The sequence below is a fragment of the Colletotrichum karsti genome (assembly GCF_011947395.1).
Source record: "Colletotrichum karsti strain CkLH20 chromosome Unknown Scaffold7, whole genome shotgun sequence".
Classification (NCBI taxonomy): Eukaryota; Fungi; Ascomycota; class Sordariomycetes; order Glomerellales; family Glomerellaceae; genus Colletotrichum; species Colletotrichum karsti.
The window spans coordinates 1-24,654 of record NW_024065907.1 but is presented as its reverse complement, the minus strand read 5'-3'; the positions used below and the strand labels follow the sequence as shown (position 1 = coordinate 24,654).

Sequence of the window (24,654 nt, the reverse complement as noted above, 5' to 3'; positions counted from 1 at the left end):
TTTTCGGCCAACATATGCCGCCAAACGCGAGATTTCCCACGCCCAATCAGCAAATCGAGATGGTTGGTAAGAAGTACGCTGAAGCCGTCTGCCGCCTCAACACGGGTCTGGCAAAGAAGCAGTTTCACGGGTTTACTGAGCTTCCTTATCTTACCCTCAACCCGTGGGCGGTGTAAGTGAGACAAACACTTCCACGGACTTCAACCGGCAGCGCTTTCGTTTTGGCAAGCAGAGCCGCCAAGCCTCACCTTCGAACGCAAGGGGGTGTGATAGTTGTGTTGTTGTCATGAAGCTGGGTCTCCATCTCAAAGTGAGTCTGAATATTATCAGCAAGACTCATTGACTCGTTTCCGGACGCCGCAATGTAATTTTTCGTGAATATAATTACGATCGGCCCCGTTTTTCGATATCGAGAAAATTGTTCTCATGGTGACCCAGCAGCCTTACGAGAGATCAAGTGTCATGTAAATGACGAAAGCGGTCGAGGCTAAATGAAGTCATCTTACGATGTAGTCCATGTGGTCGTTGATTCAAGATGTCGTCGAGGTAATCACGGCGCATGTTTGTGCACAAATGAAATATGCAGTTGGTCGAATGCACAACTCAGGTATGCATCGCTGTATGTGGGGCCGACCGCCGCATTAAAGCAGCGACCTCAGCTCAGCTCGAGCTCGTCTTTCGGCACAGATGCTGCCGGTGCGCACCCCAGCCATCTCACAATTTCGTTGTAATCATCTCGATTACGATTGTCCTGCAACGACGTCAAGGCAGACGCAGCTGCTGGACGGATGATCTGATATTCTGTCTGTCAAGCCCACCTCCGCAAAAGCACGGATTCATCGTCATCTTGACGCCAAAGGAGCCATGAACGAAATGAAATGCGGTCTGAGAAAACCCTGACAAGTCCCCCCCCCTGCTGGCGTTCCAATCGAACAAGGTATTATTTAAAGCAGGGACGCACGACGTGGAAACTCTGGGGGGTGGTCGACGATCCCCATCAAACGTGATATCATGAACATGCTAAGGCTGGTTGACGGGGCCGGACGACGGTTGCTAGCGACCAACACTGAATCAAGGGCGGATGAGGTCTCCACCCAGTGACATTCTGCGTTGCGCGTTCTCGAACTGTCGACGTCGAGACAGGAGACAATTCCCCGACTGTCGATCGCGTCGCCTGCTGAAGACATTCTGGCGACCGGTGCTTCGTTCTCCATTCTTCGAGCTTGTCAACTCGTGTCTTCCACTCCACTGCATTTCCGCTTGGTTGTGGTTGGGGCTGCGCCTCCGGAGACCGCCTCTCGGGGCCCTCGCCACCCCATCCGGATCGGGGAAGCCTTCGGTCGGGGTCAAGTGGGGGCGTGCAGCAGTTGACAACTCGTCGGAAGCGTGTGAACGGAGCCATCAGGTCGCACGAATTAAACCTCACTCAACGACGTCTGACATCGACGCGACATCTGGCCCGAAGAAAAAACTCAACGGCGCTGCGCATTTCTCTCGCACGTACCGCCGACGACTGAAGGTGCCCGCCACGCCATTTTCCAGTTGTTAATCGGAACGGTCGGCCTGCTCTCGGGCCTGATCGAGGAGACTACCCCGCGCAAGCACAGATCTTGACATATCGTCTTTGTGACGTAACCGCAGCAACTCTTGACCATCATCTGCGGCGCTTCGTTTTACATCGCCTAGAATCAAGTCAGCAAGAGCACTTTCCGCGACCAATCCCCTTGCATCCTCATCTCAAGGTGGCACAAGTCTCTAGCTATGGCTACCCAACGCAGCAAAGAAGCCGAAGTCAAGTCGTGGGGATTTCCCCACGTCTTCACCTGGACGGATGGACCGTAAGTTGGTTCTCGTCGACGATAGCGGGGACCGCCAGTCTGTAGTAGTAGTAGTAGTAGTCGATGCGGGTTTCCCGATACAGTGGCAGCAGTTAACATCTGAGATCAGGAACGCGCATTATCCCCCGCATTCGCATCGCGGTCTGACAACCCATCTGATCCTCAGGGGCAGCTTGACCATCACATATCCAAAGGATGAGCAGCCCGAGAAGGTTGCCTATGGTGTCGGCGACCGCATTGATGTCGATGCTGGCCGCGTGCATGAGGTTTGGATTGGCGATGAGGGTTGTACCTATGTAATTGGCGAGTGAGCATTTCGCATAGACAGAATTCATGAAGTCTTACCAATGAAAATGTTCCTCTGCGTGTCCCAAAAGTCTTGCCGATCATCTTGACAAGCCTCCCCGGAGATCCAAAAGCGTGTACGCACGATTCCCATAGAATGAATAGGTTCTGATTCTCGTGAAGTCATCGTCTTGATTGGAAAGATCGACCCGAAGGCTTGCGTCCGCGACAGGGCTGAACCCTCTGCGAGATCCAGATGCGAGCCCCGACGGTCTTGGCCACAGAGTTGACCAAGTTTAAGTTTGGTCTTCTCAATGCAACCACTTTATCACTCAGAACCGAACGCCCGGTCAGAGCGTTGGTCCCCTTTTCTGAGCCTGAAATCAACCGCACCGGATGACCTGCCAATGCCGCCGGAGGTCAAACCGCACATCATCGAGCATAAGTCATGGCCGGGCGTGCCTATTGTCGAGGTTTCAACGCAAAATCGAGCCGCTGCGCCAAGAAGCAGCAAGCTCTTTGGGATATCGGCTCAGCATGCGCGAAATGCGACCTCAGTCGAGATGTCCGCGGGTGCACCACCTTGCATGACAAGCTGATTGAAGTTCAGGAGAGTCGAAAACCGAATCAAGACCTGGAAATCCTCTGCGTTAGTTAGTAGTCAGTCACAGGAGCGCTTGAGCAACTCCAGGAAAATAGAATTCGCCCTCTCGTGGTGAAAGAAACGACTGTGAAACATGGAGGAGTCCTTCGCCCGTGCACCGTACAGAGCAGTTTTGAATGTCTCCCGACTCATTCAGGGGACCGGAGACGCAAACGTTCCGGAAGGCCATGGAACCCCGACCTCTTGCCGATGGCCTCGTCCGTTCAATGCGGAGAACTGACTCATATCCGAAGGGCAATATGGCGAAAGTGTTGGGACGGGAAATCCTACACGCGCTTGAGCTTTGTGGGGACCGAATGTGTGCAACTCTCGATGGATCTTGACCAAGAAGGTATGTAACAGTCGGGATGTGGCGGTATCTTCGAGATGTTGGCTAGCCTTCTAAAGCAGGCACTCTTCTTAGTCGGGTCTGGAATCAATCCATTTGCCTCCTAGGCCAACTCGGACGGCGTTGACGGATGGCAGTTGGGGAAGTCTAGGCGCAGTATGACCATAGCAGAGGTCTGATATCGAACAATAGCCTGGGCCATAGCAACAACGCGCGTGTCCAGCTCTTCGTCCGTGGGCGCTTGGGCGTCAACGTTCTTCGCCTGTTGTCGTCCCATTGTCTCTTTTCTATTGCCGGCAGCTGCCAAAATCACCTGCAACGCAGATTGTGTCTGGTCGACAGCATGGTTTGGATGACCACGAATAACTCTCAACCACGTCGAGTCATTGTAGCCCTGTCGTCAGCCTTGACTCAAGACCGCGCGGAAGACACGAGGTCGCCATTGTCTTGGGATGGTATATGCAGATGGCTCGGGAGAAGAGCGGTCACCGAGGATGGAGCGAGTACGTGCGATGAATCGCGCACCGATGACTGACGTGGACAACGCTTGCGCAAGTTTGCTTCAAGTTGAGAGATGAGAGACAAGAAACAGTTTCTTTTTCCGAACAGCCGGCGGATGTCGTGCGTTGACCAGCGGCAACAAGCCAAAGAAAAAAAAAACGAAATTGGCAAGATGAATGGAGCGCAGATCAATCTGGCTCAAGGCGCAACCATTCTCAGGTTGCATGATCATCCGGCCTTAAAATATGGAGCTGCCGTGCCGTTCCATACGCGGTGAGATGCTCCGACGGTGCAGGCTACGTGATGGCAGCCGTTTCGACTTGTTATGGGTCGAGTGCGTACTTCCGACGTTGGACGCCAACTGCGGAGAAGAGCCCGTCATCTCGTAATCATCTTCACCCAATATCTCTGTCAAAGGTGCAAAACTGCTCCTACGAGCAGGGATAGACTGACAAACGCTGTCGGCCAAAAAAGCGGTCTCAGTCTCAGCGATGCTGCGGGTTGGTGGGGTTCGAACTGATAACAGACATGATAAGTTTGAACGGCGGAAACACCGCCCACTGAGTGAACATCAAGTACACGGTACATTCAGCCATCTCAGACTCCCTGAGATTCCTGGAGACAGTCTTGCTCGTAAGCCATGTGGCCCACGAGTTCCACGAGCGCCCCAATGGATTCAAGGGACCACCCGACTGTGTCTTCGGCCGAACGACAAATTGAAGCAGCAGTGGACTTGTCTTCTGGCGAGTCAAGAGGCGCAAACAACGGGCGATGGCCGGGTGCGGTACAGAGTGCAGAAACCTGGTGAGTGAAGTGCAGCGCAGCGTCTCATTCTCAAGTGTCTGAGACCAACGTCGGCCAGGAGTTGTAAGCAAGGAACAATGTCGGTACCGTTGAATCCTGGGCGTTGTCGTGCACTTTTGGCGACTGCAACCGTGCAACGTCGCTAGGAGCTTTTTCCTGACGGTTGACCCAGTCCACTGGCTGTCATTCCAACCAGTCGGAGAATTATCCACGTCAAAAATTGTGCAGACGGTGAATGTGATCTCGATGGCGGCCGTTGTCCGTTCCCCAGCGCGAGTGTTTCGTACCACCAGCGCTGAAAACAAGGCCTTATGTGCCAGAATGACGTTCCCACAACGTGGTTCGCAGAAGCTGCTGAGGCTCTTTTGTTCATGATTAGATGTGGGGGACGGTAACACTGGAAACAGGCAAAGTAAATTGCGTTGCACGGTCGATGAGGTCTGAATGATCTCAACCGTTGTTCGTCGACTTTTCCGTCTCGTTGTTCCAATCGAGGATGCGGCCGAGAAATGGCAATTTCACGAACCCTTGAACCTTGTCTGCTCGGTGCACAGCGCCAGGTCTGATGGGGGAGACAATAGATTGGCCGCAGTGACACCAGGATGAGGGCATCTCGGCGTGCTAGGAGGTTGGAGCAATTGCCAATAGTCAGTCAAAGGCGACGCATCGTGTTGTTGTGTTGTCTCGGTATTGACAACACTCCGATATTGCTGTGTTTTCGTGTAGGGTGCTGAAAGCAGCGTCTCTGATTTGACGAAAGGAGAGGAATAAAGTGCTTCCATGCAGGAAGCGAATACGTGCTTGAGCACCGTCTGAATGTCGACACCTTATTCCAGAAGCATAAGGAGGATGGCAGGGAATGGTTTCCCAGTGGTTGCGGGCAGTCTCAGAGTGTCTTGTCCGAGGTTGAAAGAGTGGCTGATGGTTGTTGATGATCGACGACGGGCATCCCTTCGCATGCACGAACTGCATCGGGTTCTCAGAAGTCTCTTGGTGAGTTGACCAAGCATGTTGCCTGGAAATAGAGTGAGGAGCGGGGGTTAGTGAGGAGGATATGCTGGTCTTAGTAAGTTCCGAGTGCCCCATCCAGTCAAGTGGCACACTCTGAAACGAGGACGCTTCTGAGCCTCAAGGGCGACAACAACAGTGTTGGGCACAGCCATGAGACCAAGTCACATAGCAGCAGAAAATGGTTGCATCCACGGCGAGGGAGATGAGAGACAGACGGCAACGGGCGGCGGCCGAAAGGGACAACGAGAGACGAACTGGTGATTTGCGTCTCCCACAGACGGGCAGAGCACGTCAAAATATGGCGAGATGAGGGGAAGGCATCCCTGTCGCTTCCGTCCACGTCCAGCGCGGCGGTCGGAGTCTGTGTACTCGATCTATCCGTAGAGGATCCGAACCAGGCGGAAAGTAGAAGTCGGCCGTCGCAGCGTAGTACGAAAACGAGGGCGGGGGAGAAGAAGAAAGATGGCACATGAGCGGGCGAACCGGGTCAAACAGAAGTCTGGATCTGATATATGGTAGGATCGAGAAGAATAAGATGAGGGGAATTTCGAGGTGAGGCGATGCGATGCGATGCGATGCGATGCGGTGCGATGCCAGTGCCAGTGCCACGAGACGGGAGTCGGCATCGGAAGAAAAATATGCGATGGTCTGGGGAAGCAGTCCGGATTTGATCGGCTTTGTTGGATTTTGAAATGTCTGGATTGAGATTAGGACATGGGATAGGCTGATGGGAAAGTGAGGGTACCAGAGGACGCATGAGGTTGGTCCAGCAGGCGCCCGGGGCTGAAAGGAATTGACCACGTCTGGCAAAGCAAAGCAGGGCAGCAAGGTAAGACACGGCAGGCATGGAGAAGCTCATGCAATAAACGTGGTCTGGCCGTGGACGAGCTCTGGGGTTTGGAACGGACCTAACGCAAGGCAAGGGGAAGAGACAGAATAAGGTAGTAGTGATATTGGATAACAAGGTGATAGTAGCAACGGAGTTGGAAGCTTACAAAGATCACAACGTGGTGGCTTGACGGACTCGGGATAGGACGGGAAAGGGAGGCGCTCTCGGCTTGGATTTGCACTTGCACTTGCACCTTCCCCTCACTTAGGTTTGATGAAGCACCTTCCATCCAGGTCCCATCTCATATACAGATAAGGTAGGTATTTTGATACTTTGATACCTTAGGTAATCGGTAGATGCAACTGCAGCAGGAGAAGGAGCGGCCAGGCACCAGGCAGAAAGTTGTGCCTTCCTTCGTCCTCATCGTCCTCACATCAGGCTGAGGTGTTCCTTCCGTTTCCACAGTGAGCGGCAAGGGAAGGAAGAAAATACATGAGGCTGGGCGGGCACCTTCCAGGTTGTTTGGATGATGTTGGACGGGAAGGAGCAAACGGCGAGACCAAAGCACCAGGCACAGGCACAGGCACAGGCACAGGCACAGGAACAGGAACAGAAACAGAACCTTCCACCAACCTGCCCCAAACACCAAAACACCAGAAAATGGAGGTTCCCGATTCTCTGGCTGCGCTAAAATTCTCCATCGACGGTTACGGATGCCTTTCCATCTTCCTAGCGGGCGGAGCACCTCGCGACAGACGGCTCTAGCGATCGCCCTCGCGCTAAAACACACCCACCACCGTGTTCGAGCTAAGTCTGACGCCCCCAAATCCCCCCATCTAAGCCAATTTTCCCCTAAAGGAAATCACTAGCTCAATCTTGGCCAAGAGGAAGCCGATCCGGGCGAGGCATCCCCGAAATTTCCAAGAGCGAGAAACAAGCCCAGAAACGCCTAGTTGGCAAGCCACCGTTCAATCATCATTTCTCTGCCTCCAACGTCGAGAAAACAATGGACGATGATGATGTCGGCAATGCTATCAGGGTCTGTCGACACACGAGAAATTATGACATCGATTCGTCCAGTATGAGCCAATCACCAAATCCGACGCATCACCATCATCATCATCAGAAGCAGCATGCACCCGAGCCACCACACCACACGCCACACACCACAATCACCACACATTTTACACAGATCTTGGATAACCACCGTCCATCGTCCGTCGCTCGTCGCTTCGTCCTGCATCCCGCATTGCTTCCTGCGTCCTGCCTCCTTCAGCTGAGGTGGCCCAGCTGCCTAAGCGTTCCGAGACACGGATTTGCGCCTTGTCGTCTCTCTCTTGCTCCTTACCTCCGTCGCCGGTTGCCGGACTTTGCAGAAGACGTCAACCCAGAACCTGCTTGAATTTAGGTACTGCGTATTGGCAATATCCCCCGCCGTACCGCGGTGCTGTCTGCACCTCGGACAAGCCTAATCAAAATCCGCCCCGCGCATCAGCTCCAACGCCAGCTCGGCCGGCCAGCTCGAACTTGAATGCCCGTATCAGATCATTACACTCGTTGTCCGGAGCCAGAGAGGGGCAAATATGCGCACTGCCAAATCCAATTTTTCAACCCAGCTGCAGTATGCAGTACAGAGTGTCCAGTCAGACAAAGGAAAGCCATCCTCATGCACTTCCACGAGAGTGGATAGCTTTCACCATGGCCATGGCTGTACCGCCGTGGCTGCCACGATTGTACTGCTCTGAGCCATCCTGACTGGAGAAGCTCTTTCAAGCCAACGGGACAGGACAAGGGCATCTGTCTTGCTGCCAAGGACCAACGCCAGACCCGGCCAGACCGCGATGAAATGGCATCAATCAGACGAAATACCATATTCCAACACCTTTCCGTCCACATGTCCATCGTCCTTCGCCCTTGTCCACATCCCGGCCGGGGAGCCACTCAAGATAGTCGCGGGTACCTCTGTACATGGTACTTCGACACCTCACCTCACCTTACCTTTACCTTACTTTACCCTGGCAAAAGGGAATACCACGGAGTCTAAAGTCCTTCAGACGAGGGATGCTCTGCCGGCGTTGCTCTGTCTGCGCTGCCTCCGCTTTTACTGGGTACTCGATACCGCTAGATGCCGCTACACCCATACGGATAGCCGTCCGGCACAACTTGGCACTCCCCCAACCACACACACACACACACAAGTTGCGTCCATCCACGTCCCGCTCAGCCAAGACGCATGCCACTGCAGCCCTGCATGGGCCAGCGACCAGCGACCTTGGAACTTGGAATAGCCCTGCCCATTCGCTGTCGCAGGCGGTACTTTGTCCCTTTCCGCCCTTCTACAACCCACCTTGCGCGTCTCAAACCATGTCCGTCGTCACCGTCAGTTCCACCTCCTGGTTTCTTGTGCATGGCATCTGTCCGACCAGAGATGCCATCTGAGGCCCATTCCTACACCACCACCACCACACGCTCCCGGTCCAAACTTGCTGTGCGGTATCCGTACTTCCTGCTCCCGCTCATAACTTGGTATAAGCGTGCACAAATCGCCACTGATCCCAGCAACTGACTCTTGTTGCCCCTGCCCGGTGCTTAACCAGGCGTTCTATGAGGTGGAGTAACCGTAACTGTCGGCTCCAATCGATAGACGCTCGCTCGGTCTGGTCCGGTGCGCAAAGCCTCAGACCCATGCCAGCTCTGCTTTAATTGCGCCTATCCCACCACAAACCACCGCCTTCCTCACTTCGTCTTGGTCTCCGTACGGCGATCTATTAGACCCTCGACTGCCCCCCCTTTCCTCTTCGCTTCTTCGATCGCGCTGGTTTCCGACCTCGTCTCATTTCACATTGAACAAGTTTTTGTTTTTTTCCTGAGCTTCGTCCAAAGGTCCAAGCTCATCACGCCACTATCCCGACCCTCATTGCTCCAGCGCAACTGCGAATTGGAACAGGGAGAAAGCGAACCAGCAAATCACAAAACAACAACACGAGCAGGTTCAGGAACATCTGCGCGGCATGGCAGTGTTAAGGTCGTCTTCATAACGCACTCCTACCGGCTGGACGCCCTAGTCCTACCTCTCGATTTCACCCAAATTTCCGCCTACATACCTCGCCGTATCTTCACCGGTTTGCAGTTGCGAACAGGTCCAGGCGAGTATCTAACAGCACACCGACGCTGCGAAAATGGGCAACACACACTCTGTCGAAACGATACAAGAGTCCGATATTCACAGCAGCCCCAGCAAGAGAGCCCCTCAAAAGCTATCCAAACCGAGAATCGGAAACCATGGCTCGACTTCGTCGACACCAGCAGCTGGCTTGGTAGGCAGCCCTAGCCGCACGCCCAGTCGCACACCCAGCCGCAACCCATCTGTCAGCCTTCCGCCCTCTCGATCCAATTCTCGAGTGTTCTCTCAAACGCATTTGCCCGAGCCGTCGACATCCAGTCCTCTGCCAACCGACACAGTCTCCCCGACTGAGAATTTCCCTCCAGTACCACCGGAACCCGAGTCCCAGCCAGCACCACCAACAAGAGATTGGAAACGCAGGGCAAGTCTGTTTCGCTCCAAGAGCTCTCAAGATGCTCGGCGGAAAGAGAAGAGAAGGCAAACTATAACAGTGAGCCCGGATGCCGGGGACAGAATGTCGAGAGCGAACTCGATGACATGGGAGTCCCAGAAGGAGATGGACCATGCAAGAAGGCTGCAGGTTGACAGGTATGGAAGGTTCTGAGGCCGCGCAAAATCAAGACGACTAACTCGTGATCTAGTTGGCTCATTCCCGGAAACCGGCAATCCATCAACTACAACTTGATGTCGTACGAATCGAGGCGATTACTGAATCTGAATGAGGATCTCACCGCTTGTGAGGAGAACTCCATCATGTCTGACAGCAAGTTCGAGGTCTCTCGCTTCCAGGTTACGCAAAACACTTGGAAAAGCTCTCATCCACATCAGCCTGCGGCCACACCAACTCCCGAGGCGGCGCCCACGCCCCGAGTGTCGCCGCTTCCCCGGGCCACTCCGATTCCTAGGGCCAACTCCGATGTTTCTCTCTACGCCCCAGTTAGACGGCGCTCGATGGTGCAGACACCGGGAGTCGCGACACGTATTCCTTCAGCATCAGATTTTGCCGCCTCAAGGAGATCAAGCTTCCGGCACAGCATGCCAACTACGCCAGCGGGTGGGCGATCGAGATTAAATTCCATTGAGGGAGGATTCATGGCGCTGGACGAACTTGTAGCCGAACCTGAGCCCCTCCCGGAGCTTCTGCCGCCGCCGGTACAGGAGCCCGTTGAGCGTGCCCTCACACCTTCAGACATGGATTATCGACCGCTTGGGGCAATGAAATTCGGCTCACTGCGCATCACAAATGGCGCCGCCAGCCCCATCCCCAGTCCGGATCTCGAAGCCTCAGAAACACACCGGGCGATGGCGGAGCAACTTGCGAGTGACGATGGAACGAGCGGAAAGGAGTACGGCAACCAGGACGTCGAGATCACAGTATCGCCGGTACAGCCGAGCAGTACTTCCAATGTTCTGAGCCCGGTAGGGACGGCCACGTTGGTAATAGACTTGCCCACTTTGGGTGAGAACTCGTTAGTAGAACCCCTTGTCAATTCATGCCGAAGACCTTGTTTGTTGTAAAAAGTAATACCATGAAACATCGCGCTGACTCAAATCAGGCCGCTCAGCCCCGAACTGAAGGTCGCATCAAAGCACACAGCTATGGAAGATGAGCTGTTCGAGGACGATGTGCAAGTCGAATATTCTGCCGAGGTCCTGACTGTCAGAAATGATCCCAACGCGAAACCGTCTCTCGAGCAACTGCAAGCAGACCAGTCTCAGAAATTGAGCCAGGGTGTTGCGCGTGCTGATAGCGGAGTCGTTACCAGCCCAACGACGGAATACCAGCCTAAGCCGCTCTCCAAAGCTGATTCCGGCTACAGCTCAAATGTCTCACTGAGGTCGTTTAATGCCAAGCAAAATGCACGCGGAAAGGATCAACGTATCCGTGTCGCGTTGGAGGAATCAGGCGACGAAAAGCCCAATTCCGTCGTCGTACCAGACGCAACGGTTCCTGCTGTCGGCCCTATTAATGTCGGTCAAGTCGCGGCCAATGCTGACGGTTCTGGTTCTGATTCTGCATCTTCTACACCTCCACCTGTTCCTCCGAAGGACGATTATCTGGCTACGAGCGGTAACACGATGACGATCACATCGCCCAGACACCTGCAGTTCTTCAACCTGAACGCCAGTTCATTCCGCTGGGACCGCAAGACTTCGGTTTCTTTCGAAATGGCTCAGGCTTCAGAGACCGGCCCCGCCGCGCCGCAGCCCGCTCCATCTGCACTGCCGAGCGGCTCGGCTCCCGAGACGTCAAACGCACCCATGATCATCGGCAGCGGCTCGCAACGACAAAGCAAGTTGCAGAGGTTCCTCAGTGGCTCGAGCATGCGAGGCCCACCGGCCACTCACACCATTCATCCTGCCGACGAACCAGTTCCAACTGTACCCCAAGATGTGCAGGCGAAGCTTGACGAGCACTCGGGACGATTCCCAATGTCGACCAAGCGATTGACCCTGCGCAACAGGGAAAGCAAGGACACACTAAAAACAATCTTCAGTGTTGGTAGTGTTGATGTTGGCCAAGCAGAAGACAAAGACAAGTCGGATTCGTCGCCAGTGGAAAGGACGATTGTTGTCAGGAAGCCGGTTGCTCAAGCGGCTGAAGCTGATGACACTCCAAAGACACCCAAAACGCCCAAGACACCCAAGACTCCTAGGCGCCTTTCATTCTCGATTGCACAAGCTGCAGCTTCAGTAATGCCGCGACGCTCAATTCGCCGGAAGCCAGTTCCCTCGAGCACCACAGAAAAGGCTGCTTCAGCTGGCCAAGACAGTGGCGATGAGATCCGGGATGGCTTCGAGTCCAGCGTCACTGCTATCGGCAATGTGGGCGAGAGCGTCGGTAAAAGCGCTTTCGACCAAGCCTTCATGGCCATGCCGCAAGAAGACAACTCTATGAGACCAAATGAGCGGTCCTTCACGATGACGCCACAGATGGAACGCAGCATGGGGATGCATCTTCGTGCACATGGCCAGATGCCGTCAATCAACAGCGACCGCCTCCCGTCGCCACAGAGCCACCTGTTTCCTGAGAGCGTGGATAGCTTCAGCAAGAGAAAGACATCGCCGCCAGTCAGCTTGCATACTCGAAGCGGCAAAAGCCTCCGGAAACCGGCTCCTTTGCGACCCAAGTCGTCCGGCGAGGGTCAGCAGAGACGGCAAAGTCTGTCGAGGCAGAACAGCCGCGAGACAATTCACAGCTACCCCTCAGCATCACCAGGCGCGGGATCACTTGACGAGGCCTTCGTTGTCCCCCCAGTCCCCCCCATGAGCCCTCGAAGGTTCACAATGCTCGAGCAGCAAGTCTCAGTGCGCCGTCAAGCAACTGAGGACAAGTGGCGCCCAACGAATCGGCAAAGCCTGCATCCCAATGACGCCCGCCGTTCCACGCGTAGCATGTCGACTACTACGCTTCCATTGCACCCTCCTCAGCTTCGCCACCGTGCAAGCTACGACGGCTATTCTCAGCAGTACCATGGACCGATTGCTCGCGGTCCTGCCCCTGCTGGGCAACCCGCCAGTCAAAGCGGCGCCTACTACCAGCAGCAGCTCCTGAAGGTCGAGCAGCAGCAATGGGAGCAGGAGGATCAATTCTCCTCCGATATTGTTCAGCTGAGTAGGAGCCGAAGCCGCAGTCGCAGTGTTCACGAGCACCCCAACCCACCGTATCGTGTGTTGCACAGCTACAACTCGCCTGCTTACCGCAACGCACCCATCTGGGGTTGAGCACACTTTATCCCCTCGCTTCTCTCGTCGATGACGAGTCTCATCATTCTTTCACAACTAAAACCGCAAAACGTTTGACACGAGCTCCACTGCGCAACCCTGCGCCCTTTTCGTTCGCAATTCCTTATGTACAATTTCTGCGCACACAATTGACGTCATCCAGAGACGATGGCATGGACTGAAAAGTCAGGGACACGGAGGCAAGGTTACGGATACGAATCGCACGTCTTTTTGTTTTTCACCATTACCATTTGGACATACACACGCCTTTGGATACCCACGGGGGCCTGATGACACACGGATACACCGGCCAGACGAGATTCACACCCAAAAAAAAAACGGAACGGATTTCATTCTGTGAGGGCGGCACAACAGCACACGACTCTTGCTTGTTTTTTTGGTTTTCAAATGGCGTCTCGGAATAAATACCCTTGAAATTGGTATGAGGGGGGATGGTGGCAAAGGACTTGATCCGGAACGGCTTTTTAGGGCAATACGGAGCTACATCTCTGGGGAACAGAGTTGTGTGTACTTGAGAGGATAGGATTTCAACGTCGGGTTTAGGAATAAGAAATACCCTTTGGGGTGAATATACGACGTTACCAAAACAACTGCTCTTTCGCATACTTCTGCTTTGATTTTTCAAGAATCTAACGACGCGTTCAGACCTCGGTCCAACCGTCTCATACAGTCTTCGACACGACCGCCTCCTTGCCGACCTCATTCTTCATGATAATCGCCCGCTCGTTGTTCTTCTTCGCCCGGTCCGTGCTGACCGTACACATGGCGGCGACCGTCGCCGCGACGCCGAAGCCGATCGCCACGAGGTACACCAGCCTGAAGCCCGCCACGTACGACTGCTTCGTCGCCTCGACCGCCAGCCCCGCGAGCCGCGGCGTGACGCCCGCCACGGACGCGTACGCCGCCGCCGTGTTCGTCTGCGCCGCGGCGACCAGGCCCGCGAGGAGGCCCTCGGAGAAGTCGACGCCGGACGCGCGGATCGCCGAGCGCATCTCCCCCGGGAGGACCTCGGCGGTGCGTGTGGAGTAGATGGCCGTGTAGATCGTCGTCGCGACCGCGCCGCCGAAGAGGCGGAAGGTACCTGCTAGGCCGACTGCGACGCCGCTGTGTGTTTTTGTCTCGTTAGTCTGGTCGTCTGGAGCACATCAGGGAGTGAGGGTTGAGTGTGTGTGAGTGTGTCTGCGAGAAGAACGAGAGAGAGACTTACAGATCCGTCTGGTCCTCCAGCCCGAACGAGAGCATGGTAAACGAGAGAAGCTGCGGCGGGGTGATCGTGATGGCGGTGACGACGACGGTGACGATGGCCTGCGCGCGGTCGCCGGAGCCGACGGAGGCCATGGACCCGATCAGCGCCGTCTGGACGACGGTGAAGCCGACGAGTTGCCACTTTTCGTGGTGCAGGCGCGAGCAGATGAAGACCGTGATCAACCCGGCGGCTGGGGGCCATTTGTGTTAGTTGCTGCGTCGCGGAGATGGAATATTTCGTACAAGGGGGAAGGTGAAGTGAAGTGGCTTACCCCAGGTCCCGCAGGAGAAGATGGTCGCGTAGACGCCGCGCATGATGGTCTCCTCCGGGCCGACGAAGAAGGCTTGTGATTGTCGCGGCCAGAGGACGTTCATGCTGTAATACAGCATTCCGCCGACGAAGCAGACTACCATGACCATGTCGAATCTGAAGGGGGAAAGAAACATTCGTCAGCCCGTTAACAAATCAAGACGGTTCTTTCGGGGTCACATGGACAACCTACTCCCTCACTCGTTTAAACAGCTTCGGCGGGAAAAGGGGATACTCCAAATCCGCATACGCATCCCACACCCCGACCGCGACGAAGCAGCAAATCCCGACGACGATGGGCGCGATCGTCCCCGGATGGCGCCACGGATACGTCCGCCCCCCGAAGTTGATGCCCAGCAAGAACAACACCCCGCCGGCCAAGAACAGGACCACCCCGACGTAGTCGAGCTGCGCGAGGAGCCGCATCTTCGTCTTCCCGTCAGCGCGGTGCTTCATGGCAAAATCGGGCGGGCGGTAGAACAAAAACAGCAGCGCGAAGGCGAAGCAGTGGAACGCGAAGAGGTACCAATACGCGCCCCGCCACCCGATCTCCTGGTGGGCGATGAAAGCATAGGACACGAGCGGGGAGCTGAAGGCGAGCGCCAAGCTCACGTCGAGGCCGCCGACGGCGACGACGCGCAGGCGGTTCGGGACGCACTCCTGGACGCAGGCGTAGCAGAGCTCCTGGAAGCCGGAGCCGACGCCGAAGAGGGCGCCGGAGAGGATCATGTGCTCGACGGAGCGGGCGTTTGCGCCGACGAGGGTGCCGGCGATGGAGACGAGGGCGCCGGTCATCATGAAGTAGCGGCGGCCGAAGATGTCGGAGAGGCGGCCGCCGACGGAGACGAGGACGGCGGCGCCGAGGGTCCAGACGACGGTGATCCAGGTGGCGTTGGCGGAGGGGCCGAGGTCGGCGGCGATGTAGGGGAGGGTGGTGGAGGGGATGAGCATCGTCATCACGTAGGCGTTGATCTGGCCGCATAGTGCCTGTTTTAGGGAGGGGGAGTCCTTGTTAGTTTCGTGGTTCGAGAATTTGCTGGGAGGGAGAGGAGGTGGAAAGGGAGTGTGGAAGACTTGCGATGAAGGCTAGGATTGTTTCTTTGCTTAGTTTTCCGTCGGATAGAGGGGCGAGGTCTGAGGCGGGTGGGGAGGTTGTTTCGACATGTTGAGGGGGATCGTGGTCTGTTTTCTCGGGGGTGATGGAGGGGGAGGATGTTGTCGTTTGTGGTGTTGCTGAGATGGCCATTTTGGCGGGCTATAAGGAGACGACGTTCACATCAAGTTCGTGGCCATCGCCAGGGACGTGTACATCTCAAGAGGCGGATTGACTTGCTTTTGTAACTTGGAAGTACAGTGGCAACGTCAATGTCCCGAGACCCCGGGACCGGGTGCGGATATCCCTTTCGAACGTCTCTAGATTGGTAGGATACATCATCATCGTGTGCTACATCTCGTGGGACCACACAGGATGACAGATCGGACTCCCGGTTTGTCTAATGGTCCCACCGCAGTAACCCCCAACCCGCCATCGGTAGCGAAGATCCGGGGTTTCGCAATCAGAGATATATGACTGGTCAGAAGTACACTACGTCGAGATCCGGGGAACTATGATCCGCCCCCGCATTCTTTCTTTGCGTGGGAGTATACTACGGGCCGGACCCGTAGTGTCGGGACGGGCTCAACTGGAGCACGCAGTCTTATGGGTCTACAGGCAGTATATAGAGAGGGTCGCCATGAAGATGTTTCACACGGACAGTGCCGCGGGACTTCTATATTAGGTTGCCGGTGAACGACGAGGATTTGACATAGCCTAGAGGCAGCGTTCATCTGAAGAGTGAGCGTCTTGCTGGTACAGCGCAGGCGTATGTGCGGGAGAACTATTCGCGAAAGGTTTTCCTTGGGCATGTCGTTGGGCTGAACTACGATCGACGCCTCGTGAATCATTAGCTTCTCAGAGCCTCTACCCAGACTTGCTGGATGTGGAGGTTATTGTGCGGCGGGGATGGCGGGAAGTATCCGAGCCAAGCAATACATGCAGCAATGTGTATCAACCAGTCAATCAGCAGAGGATCTAGTGGTATGAAATGAAGCAAGGCGAGGTAGGATAGATAGAGATTGTTGCGTCACGGAAAAGATCTCCCGGCCATGTAGTCGGGCGCTACCACTTACTCAAAACAGCACCACCACGAAAAACGGGATCCACATCGATTGAGCAAACAAAACACATAAATACCTCCTCCTCGCCCCCCTCGCCGAAAAGGCGCCGTCAATCGAAATTCTTCAAGTCGACGGTGTTGGCGCTAGTACTGCACCCACCCCGTACGATGCAACCCTCGACGATTGTTGGCGCGGTACCTAAGTCCTGGGTCCTCCACGACTACCCACCCGTGGTATTAAGCTAACGTGGTTTGAAAATGTCGGTGTATTCGTTTCTTCCGTCTTCATCACCAACAGCAAGTTTAGAGCGGAGGAGACTGGGTAAATGTCGCCAAGAAGGGGAAGCCGTGGGGCAGGGGCAGCGATGGTGTAACGAACATCCACGGGGGTTTGGGGAGGGCTTTGCTGTATTTAAACCGCTCAATCCAGTCCATTACTGCACCCGCCAACTTTAATCAAGAGGTTCTTCGATCCTTGCCTGAAGATCAAAACAAAGTCCCCGCAAATTTACTCTCCAAAAAAAGCCAGCAATGCGTGTCGTCGTTTTCGGCGCAACCGGCGTCCAGGGCGCCGCCCAACTCTCGGCCCTGACCGCCGCAAAGCACACCCCGATCGCCGTAAGCCGGCGCCCCACCTCGGCCCCCGAATTCCCCGCAGCGGAGACCCGCATCGCCGACCTCAACGACCTCCCCTCCGTCCGCGCCGCCGTCTCCGGCGCCGACGCCGTCTTCCTCAACATGCCCTCCTTCCAGCCCCCGGGCCCCCTCATCGCGGCCGCCAAGGCCATCGGCGAAGAGGCGGCCAAGCAGCCGTCGATCAAATTCATCGTCTTCAACACGAGCATGCCGGTGCCCGAGAAGAGCGCGGGCATCGAGGCGCAGGAGAGCCGCCGCGAGATGCGCCGCGTGCTCCGCGAAGGGACGAAGGGAAGCGGCGTCGCGGTCGTCTCGATCCAGCCCGTCGTGTACTTGGACAACCTCCTCGCGGGGTGGACGCTGCCGCGGCTGCGGGACGAGGGGCGCATCGTGTACTGCCACAAGCCGGACCTGGAGGTGTCGTGGATCTGCCACGACGACCTGGCGGCGCTGATGGTGGCGGTGCTGGGGAAGGAGGCGGGGGAGATGGACGGGCGGGATATTCCCGTGGGCGGGCCGGAGACGGTGAGGTTGTCGCAGCTCGCGGAGAAGCTGGGGCGGGCGTGGGGTCGGGAGGTCGGGTACGAGAACCAGAGCGTGCCGGAGTTCGCGACGGAGTTCGGCGATAGGATCGGGGACGCGGTGTCGGGGCTCGAGAAGGAGGCCGTCGTGGACGAGATGCGCAGGGCGTATGCTTGGTACAACGACGCCGAGGAAAAGCCGTTCCGGGTGGATATGGGTCCGGTTTTGAAGGAGTTGCCGGCTGAGTTGACGGCGATTGAGGAGTGGGGTAGACGAAAGGGATGTCCGATTCAAGCCAAGTAAAGTCTAGGTTGACTTTGAAACTAGCTTGGGTAGGATTAGAAGAGAGATGTCTTCACTTGTCTAGCAAATACAAGGAATCCGACCAATATGCACCTCCATTGTGTCTAATTGATGGATTGTTATCTAGTACCTCCAGTTTCATCGTCACGATTTCACTTTCCATAGCCGCTGCTATGATAAGAGATCTTCTCATACGAACACTCATGGTAATAGTTTCCGTTCGCGTCGTATTGGGTCCGTGAAGAGGCCTTCACCATCTCGTAGTCGCCTCCTCCGCCGGCGTTGACCTGTACCATGGCAGATCCTCCAGCACCACCGTTTGTATTCCCACCCCCTCCACCACCACCTCCGCCGGCGATGATAGACCGGTCTGTAGTGTTCATATCTATGGAAGGTTAGGACCGTTTTCCTGGGTTTCGTCATTAGAGTCACTTACTGTATGGAGTTTGAACTTCGTAGAAGGCTTAGACTAGAGGACTTCGTGTGAACGAAAATTCGCGGTAATTGAAGATTGTGTGCGGCGAAGATCTTTGTAGGATTGTGGGGGAAAAGGAAGATATGGCCGGGGTAATTAGTGATTTATGGACGTCATACAAGGCTCGGCTCCTTTAACATCATTTGGTTTGGCAGCCCAACGTGATGAAGTCAGCAATTCAGACTCAGGATTCCAACGAAGAATCCATGAAACTCAAGGACTAGCAGAAATTCCTCTAGTAAATGGGTCAACTCATGTGTTGACACGTTGTCACCTGTACGACCCGATGCGGCAATGCTCCTCCAGAAGTACTCAGACGACTGGTTGGCAGCGTCCAGCATGAAAGCTCCAGAGTATTGTCATATAATACCGCCTCGCAATTGAGAAAGTGTAAAAACCAATTACCTTTGCGGTCGCACAAATGAAGCCTGAATGTCGTCACAGCTTTCGGTGCAATCCAATACCGACGAGGCTCTGCCAGCGTTACCGGCGTGGTTACTTTTGCTGACCACCATCCCGGGCGTAGCAAGGAACAAAGCCCGACAACTGTAGCAGAGCCTCGTTTTCGGCTGTTCTTAGGGCCAAGGCGCACTTCTTCGGTTGTTTCCACAGTCAGCCACTTACTGATAGTTGTTGATAGGTATCATTTATCACACGAGTTCTCAGCAACGGAAAGTTTAAAGCATGCCAGTCTGGGTGAAAAGAAACTTGTTACCTTGTCAACTTGTGGTAACTTTGTGCATCCGCCTTAGCTATCTGATTTCTCTTGTAAATTTACCCCCCTGAAGACCTGCTACCCCTCGGCAATCTCTAAGAATCCATCCCCTTTACCACCCGGACCCCCCTTTACCACCTGAAACCCCTCTGCCGCCTGCTACCCCTTTACCACCTGCTCCCCCTTTACCACCCGATCCTTTCGAAAGGATGCTCTCACCCCATGTAGACTCTCCTCTACCATCGTTCCCACGCTTGCCTCTGCCTCTGTTACTATCGAGTCCGTTTTTTTCGTCTCTAGAACCATAGTACCAACTGAACCATCCGCTGTCTCCCCGCCCAGCACCACCACCACCACCACCACCACCACCACCGCCGCCGCCGCCGCCTCCTCCTCCACCACCTCCTCCACCTCCTCCTCCGCCGCCGCCGCCTCCTCCTCCACCGCCACCACCGCCTCCGCCTCCCCCACCTCTATGGCAACTACCGTCTTTACCCCCGGTCGAACCGCTTCCATCACCACCCCCGCCTGAGAACAATGTATTCCTATCACTGTTGCTACCTCCTCCACGCGAACTTCTATAGAAGCTACTACTAGCTAACCTAGCGGGCTCACCTCTATCGCTTCCATCTTGCTCCGCGTGCGTGGCTTTGACCCTTATCTATAAGATGTTAGGCCCTTTAGGAGTCGGCGTTGTCTGCGTGAAAGATTATACCTTGTGTTAGATGTGGGGGTGGGGTGTAGAGGGGCTATAGGGTAGTAGTAAGGTAGCTACTAGTTAGTAGCCCTAGTAGGGGCTCCTTATATATAAGATAGGAAGACTTAGGAAAAAGTAGAAAAATAGGTTTTAATATTTATTAATATTAAGACCTATGTTTAATAAGAGGGATTTTATTTATTACTTTATATAATACCCTCAATAGTTTAAAGCCTCTTTTTAATATAAACTATTAAATAAGATATCTTTAAAAACTTATTAAATTATTTATAATATTATTATATTATTATTGTTAATTATATTTATAGTTAATAAGCTAGAGTAATAAAGCTTTAAGCTCTTTATTAACTTAAAAAGAATTTAAAACTTTATATTAAGATTAATATAAATTTAAATTATAAATAAATATTTTACTCTAATAAATAAAGAAAGACTTTTATTAAAATATAAACTTAAAGCTATTTAATGAAAATACTATAAGTACTATATATAAAATAAAATAATATTACTCTTTAATAATATTAAAAGCTTATTAATTCTTAATATTAAAGGGATTATAACTCTTATAATATATATTTATAATAACTTCTTAATAATATTATTATTAATAAGCCCTTTAAATAGAGATAAGTTATATCTATATAAGCGTTTTATTTTATTAATATTTATATATTTAGAAAAGTTATATTAAAAGCTTTAGATTTTTCTATTTAATTATATTATATAATTTAACCTTTAAGAAAATAAAATTTATATTAACTATAATAGAGTAACTTATATAATAAGCTATTTATAGAAATAAATAAAAATAATATAAATATATTATATTAAAGAGTAATAAAAGAGGCTAAATTTCTAAACTATTAATATTATATAGATTAAATTTCAAAATATTCTTTAAGATTAGCTATTAAATTAAAATAGCTATATTATAATAATAATATTATAGTTAAATTAAACTTATTAATATTTAAAATAGATATTAAATAAATTCCTATTAAAATATAATACCTTTAAAATAAAGCTTTTATATTTTATATTAAAAAATAATATATTTTATTCCTTTTAAATAAGCTATAACTAAATTTATAATAAACTATTAATATATAGCTATAGCTACTTAAAATATATATTAAATTAATTTCCTTAATAAAAAGGATAAAATACTCTTTAAGTATTAGAGATAATATATCTTAAAGCTATTAAGTATTTTAAAAGTGAGAGGCTAACTAATAAACCTTAATAACTCTATATTATTAGGGGAAGTATTATAACTATAAAAAGAAGAGCTATATTTTATATAATTATAAAGAACTCTTATTTATTAATTAAATAGCTTAAATAGAGTTATTAATAATAAAGTATTTATTTAAATAATAAAATAAGTCCCCTAAAGAGTATAAATAAGCTATTAAGTAGTATAATTATAATAAAAAGAATATATTATATTATATTACTTATAAGCCCTTTAGGTAAGAGGTATATATTATAGCTATAGAGAAATAAAGTATATAACTACTTAGTATTTAAATAAAATATACTATATATATAGAAAGAAGGGATATTAATAGTATAACTATTTAGAAGGTATAGTAATCTTTATTAATAATATCTTTATAGTAGTAATAAGAGAGAGTAACTAGAGCTAAAGGTATTACTTAGAGATCTTAATATAAATATAACTTAATTATTATTAATATTTTAAAAAAGCGCTTTTAAACTTAAAATTAAATATAAATATAACAAGTAGTAGCTACTTTATAGTAAATTTAAATAAAATATAAATATTTCTAAACTTATTATTAATAATAATAATAAGGGAGCTAATTTTAACTTATAGTAGCTATTATTTATATATTTATATTATAAATAATAATAGTATTATAGAGATATAGCTTTATTACTTTATTATAATAAATATTAAAAAAACTAAATATTATTTTAAGTATATTATAGCTAGAGGATATTAACTTTAATATTAACTCATAGAGAAAGACTTAATAATACTCTATTTTTAAATAGTATATCTAGCTTATATTAATTAAGAAGGACCTATAAGACTACTCCATAATAATAATAATATATATTATACTTATTATAGTAGTTATATTTAAAAAGATAATTATATATAATAAAAGTAATAAGAAAGAGCTAAATAAACTAAAATAGAAAAAAAAGTATAGAGATTTTATAGAGTTATTTTTAAAAGAAAGAGTAATAATATTATTAAAATACTTAATATATTTATATTATATTATCCTTAAAGATAATATTTAGCCCCTTTAGGGTTTTATTTATTCTTTACTAAAATATAAACTAAAAATACTATATAATTACTTTATAAAAGTAGAAATAAGGGAATAAATTAAACTCTCTATTAGCTTAATAAGAGCCTCTATCTTATTTATATTAAAAAAGAGAAATAAGCTATAACTTTATATTAATTATTATACTTTAAATAAGATTATTTATAAAGATTATACCTTATTACTATTAATTAAAAAGATCTTAAATTAGTTATTAAAAGTAAAAGTATTTATAAAATTAAATATAATAAATATATACTATTAGATATATATTAATAAAGAAGATAAATAGAAAATAGCTTTTTAAATATAATATAGCTATTTTAAATATATAGTTATATCTTTTAAATTAATTAATATATTAATAACGTTTTAAACCTATATTAATAATATCTTAATAGAACTAATTAATATTATTTATATTATATATCTAAATAATATTTTAACTTTTAATAATAATAATATAGCTTATGAAGAGGATATATATAAAGTTATAAAGAGGTTATAATAATAGAGGCTATATCTTAATAAAGATAAATATAAATTCTATTAATAAGAGATATTCTTTTTAAGCTATATAGTTATTCTTAAGGATATATTTATAGAGTAAGATTATATTTAAGTTATTATAAAGTAGTTATTTTTATATAATATTAAAAATATTTAGATATTTTTAAGATTTATTAGATTTTATTATTAATTTATTAAAAACTACTTTAAGATTATAAGCCCTCTAATAGATAAGTTAAAGAGAAACTAAATAAGCTATTTATATCTTTTAAATAGAGTAGAAATAGCTTTTTATAAATTTATTTAAGTATTTATAAAAGTATTTATATTATAATATTTTAATTTACTCCTCTTAATAGTAATATATACAAATACCTTAAGCTTTATAATAGGAATAATCCTCTATTAGCTATATAAAAGTAAATAGTATTCTATTATATTTAAGTTAAAGAAGCTTATAGGTATAAAGACTTATTATAATATGGCAATTGATAGGGACGCATAACGAATTAATAGGGACGTATAGCTCTCTTAGACGTATAATAATCTCTACCTCCTTATTAGCTTAAAAATTGAAGCTCTATAAGTACTTCCATTTAGGAGAAGCACCTTAATAGACTAGATCGCTTAAATGCCTTTTAGGAAGGCGGTAAGTCTTACTCCTATATCTAGTTTATCTCCTTTCTAGCTATATTTAAGATTTATAAAACTAACTACTTTAGCTAACTTTATAAATCTTAACTATAACCTTTAATTTATATTAGTCTTATTAATTTATAAATCTTAAATATATATTTATATTCTATATCTATAAACTACTTAATAATATCTCCCACTAACTCCTTCTCTAATAAATACTTAGCTATAGACGCCTCCCACTACTTCGCTCGCCTATAGCCCTCCTAGTACTAAGTTTACTTAACTAACTCCTTATTTAACGCTAAGATAATAAGATAGTAGTTACCTAGCTTTACTACTTAGCATCTTAAGCTACTATTAACTTATTTTTTAACCTAGGAGGGCGCCCTCACTTTTATGCTATTAAGGGCTAGCTTATAGTTAAGGCACTCTTTTAGTACTAGCCCTAGGCTATAATAGCGAGTTGGGGTAGGACTAGCTAGGTATTATTCCTTAGCTGACTATAGAGAGCTATAGCTATCTTAGGATTAAGAATATACCGGTATAGGTCTTATGAGGTAGTCTCCTAAAGCCGCTATTATAGATAAACCTCCTATTTTATAAATACTATTCCCTTAATAAGCTTACTATAGATCTTATAGTAGTATAGGATGCTATGCTATATAGAGACTAAATAGTTATTAGTATAGTTACTAAGAGTAACTAGGTAAGGGTTTTACCTAGTTAGTAAGGCCTTTTTAGTAAGCTAATATTCCTAAGTAATTAGTCTAAGAGCCTTTAATAATAGTATAGTATAGAAGTTACTAAGATATTCTAATCTTAGCCTATAGTACTTATAGGATATAAGGATCTCATCCTATATATAGGCATTATAGAAGCTAGACTCCTAATCCCTAAGTATATCCTATATAATATTAATAAGGCGGTATAAATAGCTAAGGCTATTTATTAAGTAGCCTTTAATATTATAGTTACTAGATTTAGTACT

At 48.9% G+C, this 24,654-nt stretch overlaps 4 protein-coding genes across 4 annotated transcripts; 3 read left to right on the top strand and 1 right to left on the bottom strand.

Annotated features, from left to right (window-relative positions):
- Window positions 1-14: 14 nt before the first annotated feature.
- CkaCkLH20_02864 (uncharacterized protein) lies at window positions 15-2,149 on the top strand (the record flags this gene model as incomplete). The annotated part of the gene is made up of 3 exons (XM_038885583.1): window positions 15-172; window positions 1,779-1,838; window positions 1,948-2,149. The coding sequence occupies 3 exons, from the start codon at window positions 15-17 to the stop codon at window positions 2,147-2,149; spliced, it is 420 nt and encodes a 139-aa protein (XP_038748782.1).
- A 7,749-nt stretch (window positions 2,150-9,898) lies between these two features.
- Window positions 9,899-13,110, top strand: CkaCkLH20_02863 (proteophosphoglycan ppg4; the record flags this gene model as incomplete). The annotated part of the gene is made up of 3 exons (XM_038885582.1): window positions 9,899-9,972; window positions 10,026-10,853; window positions 10,941-13,110. 3 exons carry the CDS (start codon window positions 9,899-9,901, stop codon window positions 13,108-13,110), a joined length of 3,072 nt encoding a protein of 1,023 aa, XP_038748781.1.
- A 683-nt stretch (window positions 13,111-13,793) lies between these two features.
- CkaCkLH20_02862 (uncharacterized protein) lies at window positions 13,794-15,637 on the bottom strand (the record flags this gene model as incomplete). Its single annotated transcript, XM_038885581.1, has 4 exons — window positions 13,794-14,235; window positions 14,339-14,567; window positions 14,649-14,803; window positions 14,880-15,637. The coding sequence occupies 4 exons, from the start codon at window positions 15,635-15,637 to the stop codon at window positions 13,794-13,796; spliced, it is 1,584 nt and encodes a 527-aa protein (XP_038748780.1).
- Window positions 15,638-17,373: 1,736 nt separating this feature from the next.
- Window positions 17,374-18,303, top strand: CkaCkLH20_02861 (NmrA-like family protein; the record flags this gene model as incomplete). The annotated part of the gene is made up of 1 exon (XM_038885580.1): window positions 17,374-18,303. One exon carries the CDS (start codon window positions 17,374-17,376, stop codon window positions 18,301-18,303), a length of 930 nt encoding a protein of 309 aa, XP_038748779.1.
- Between the last annotated feature and the right edge of the window lie 6,351 nt (window positions 18,304-24,654).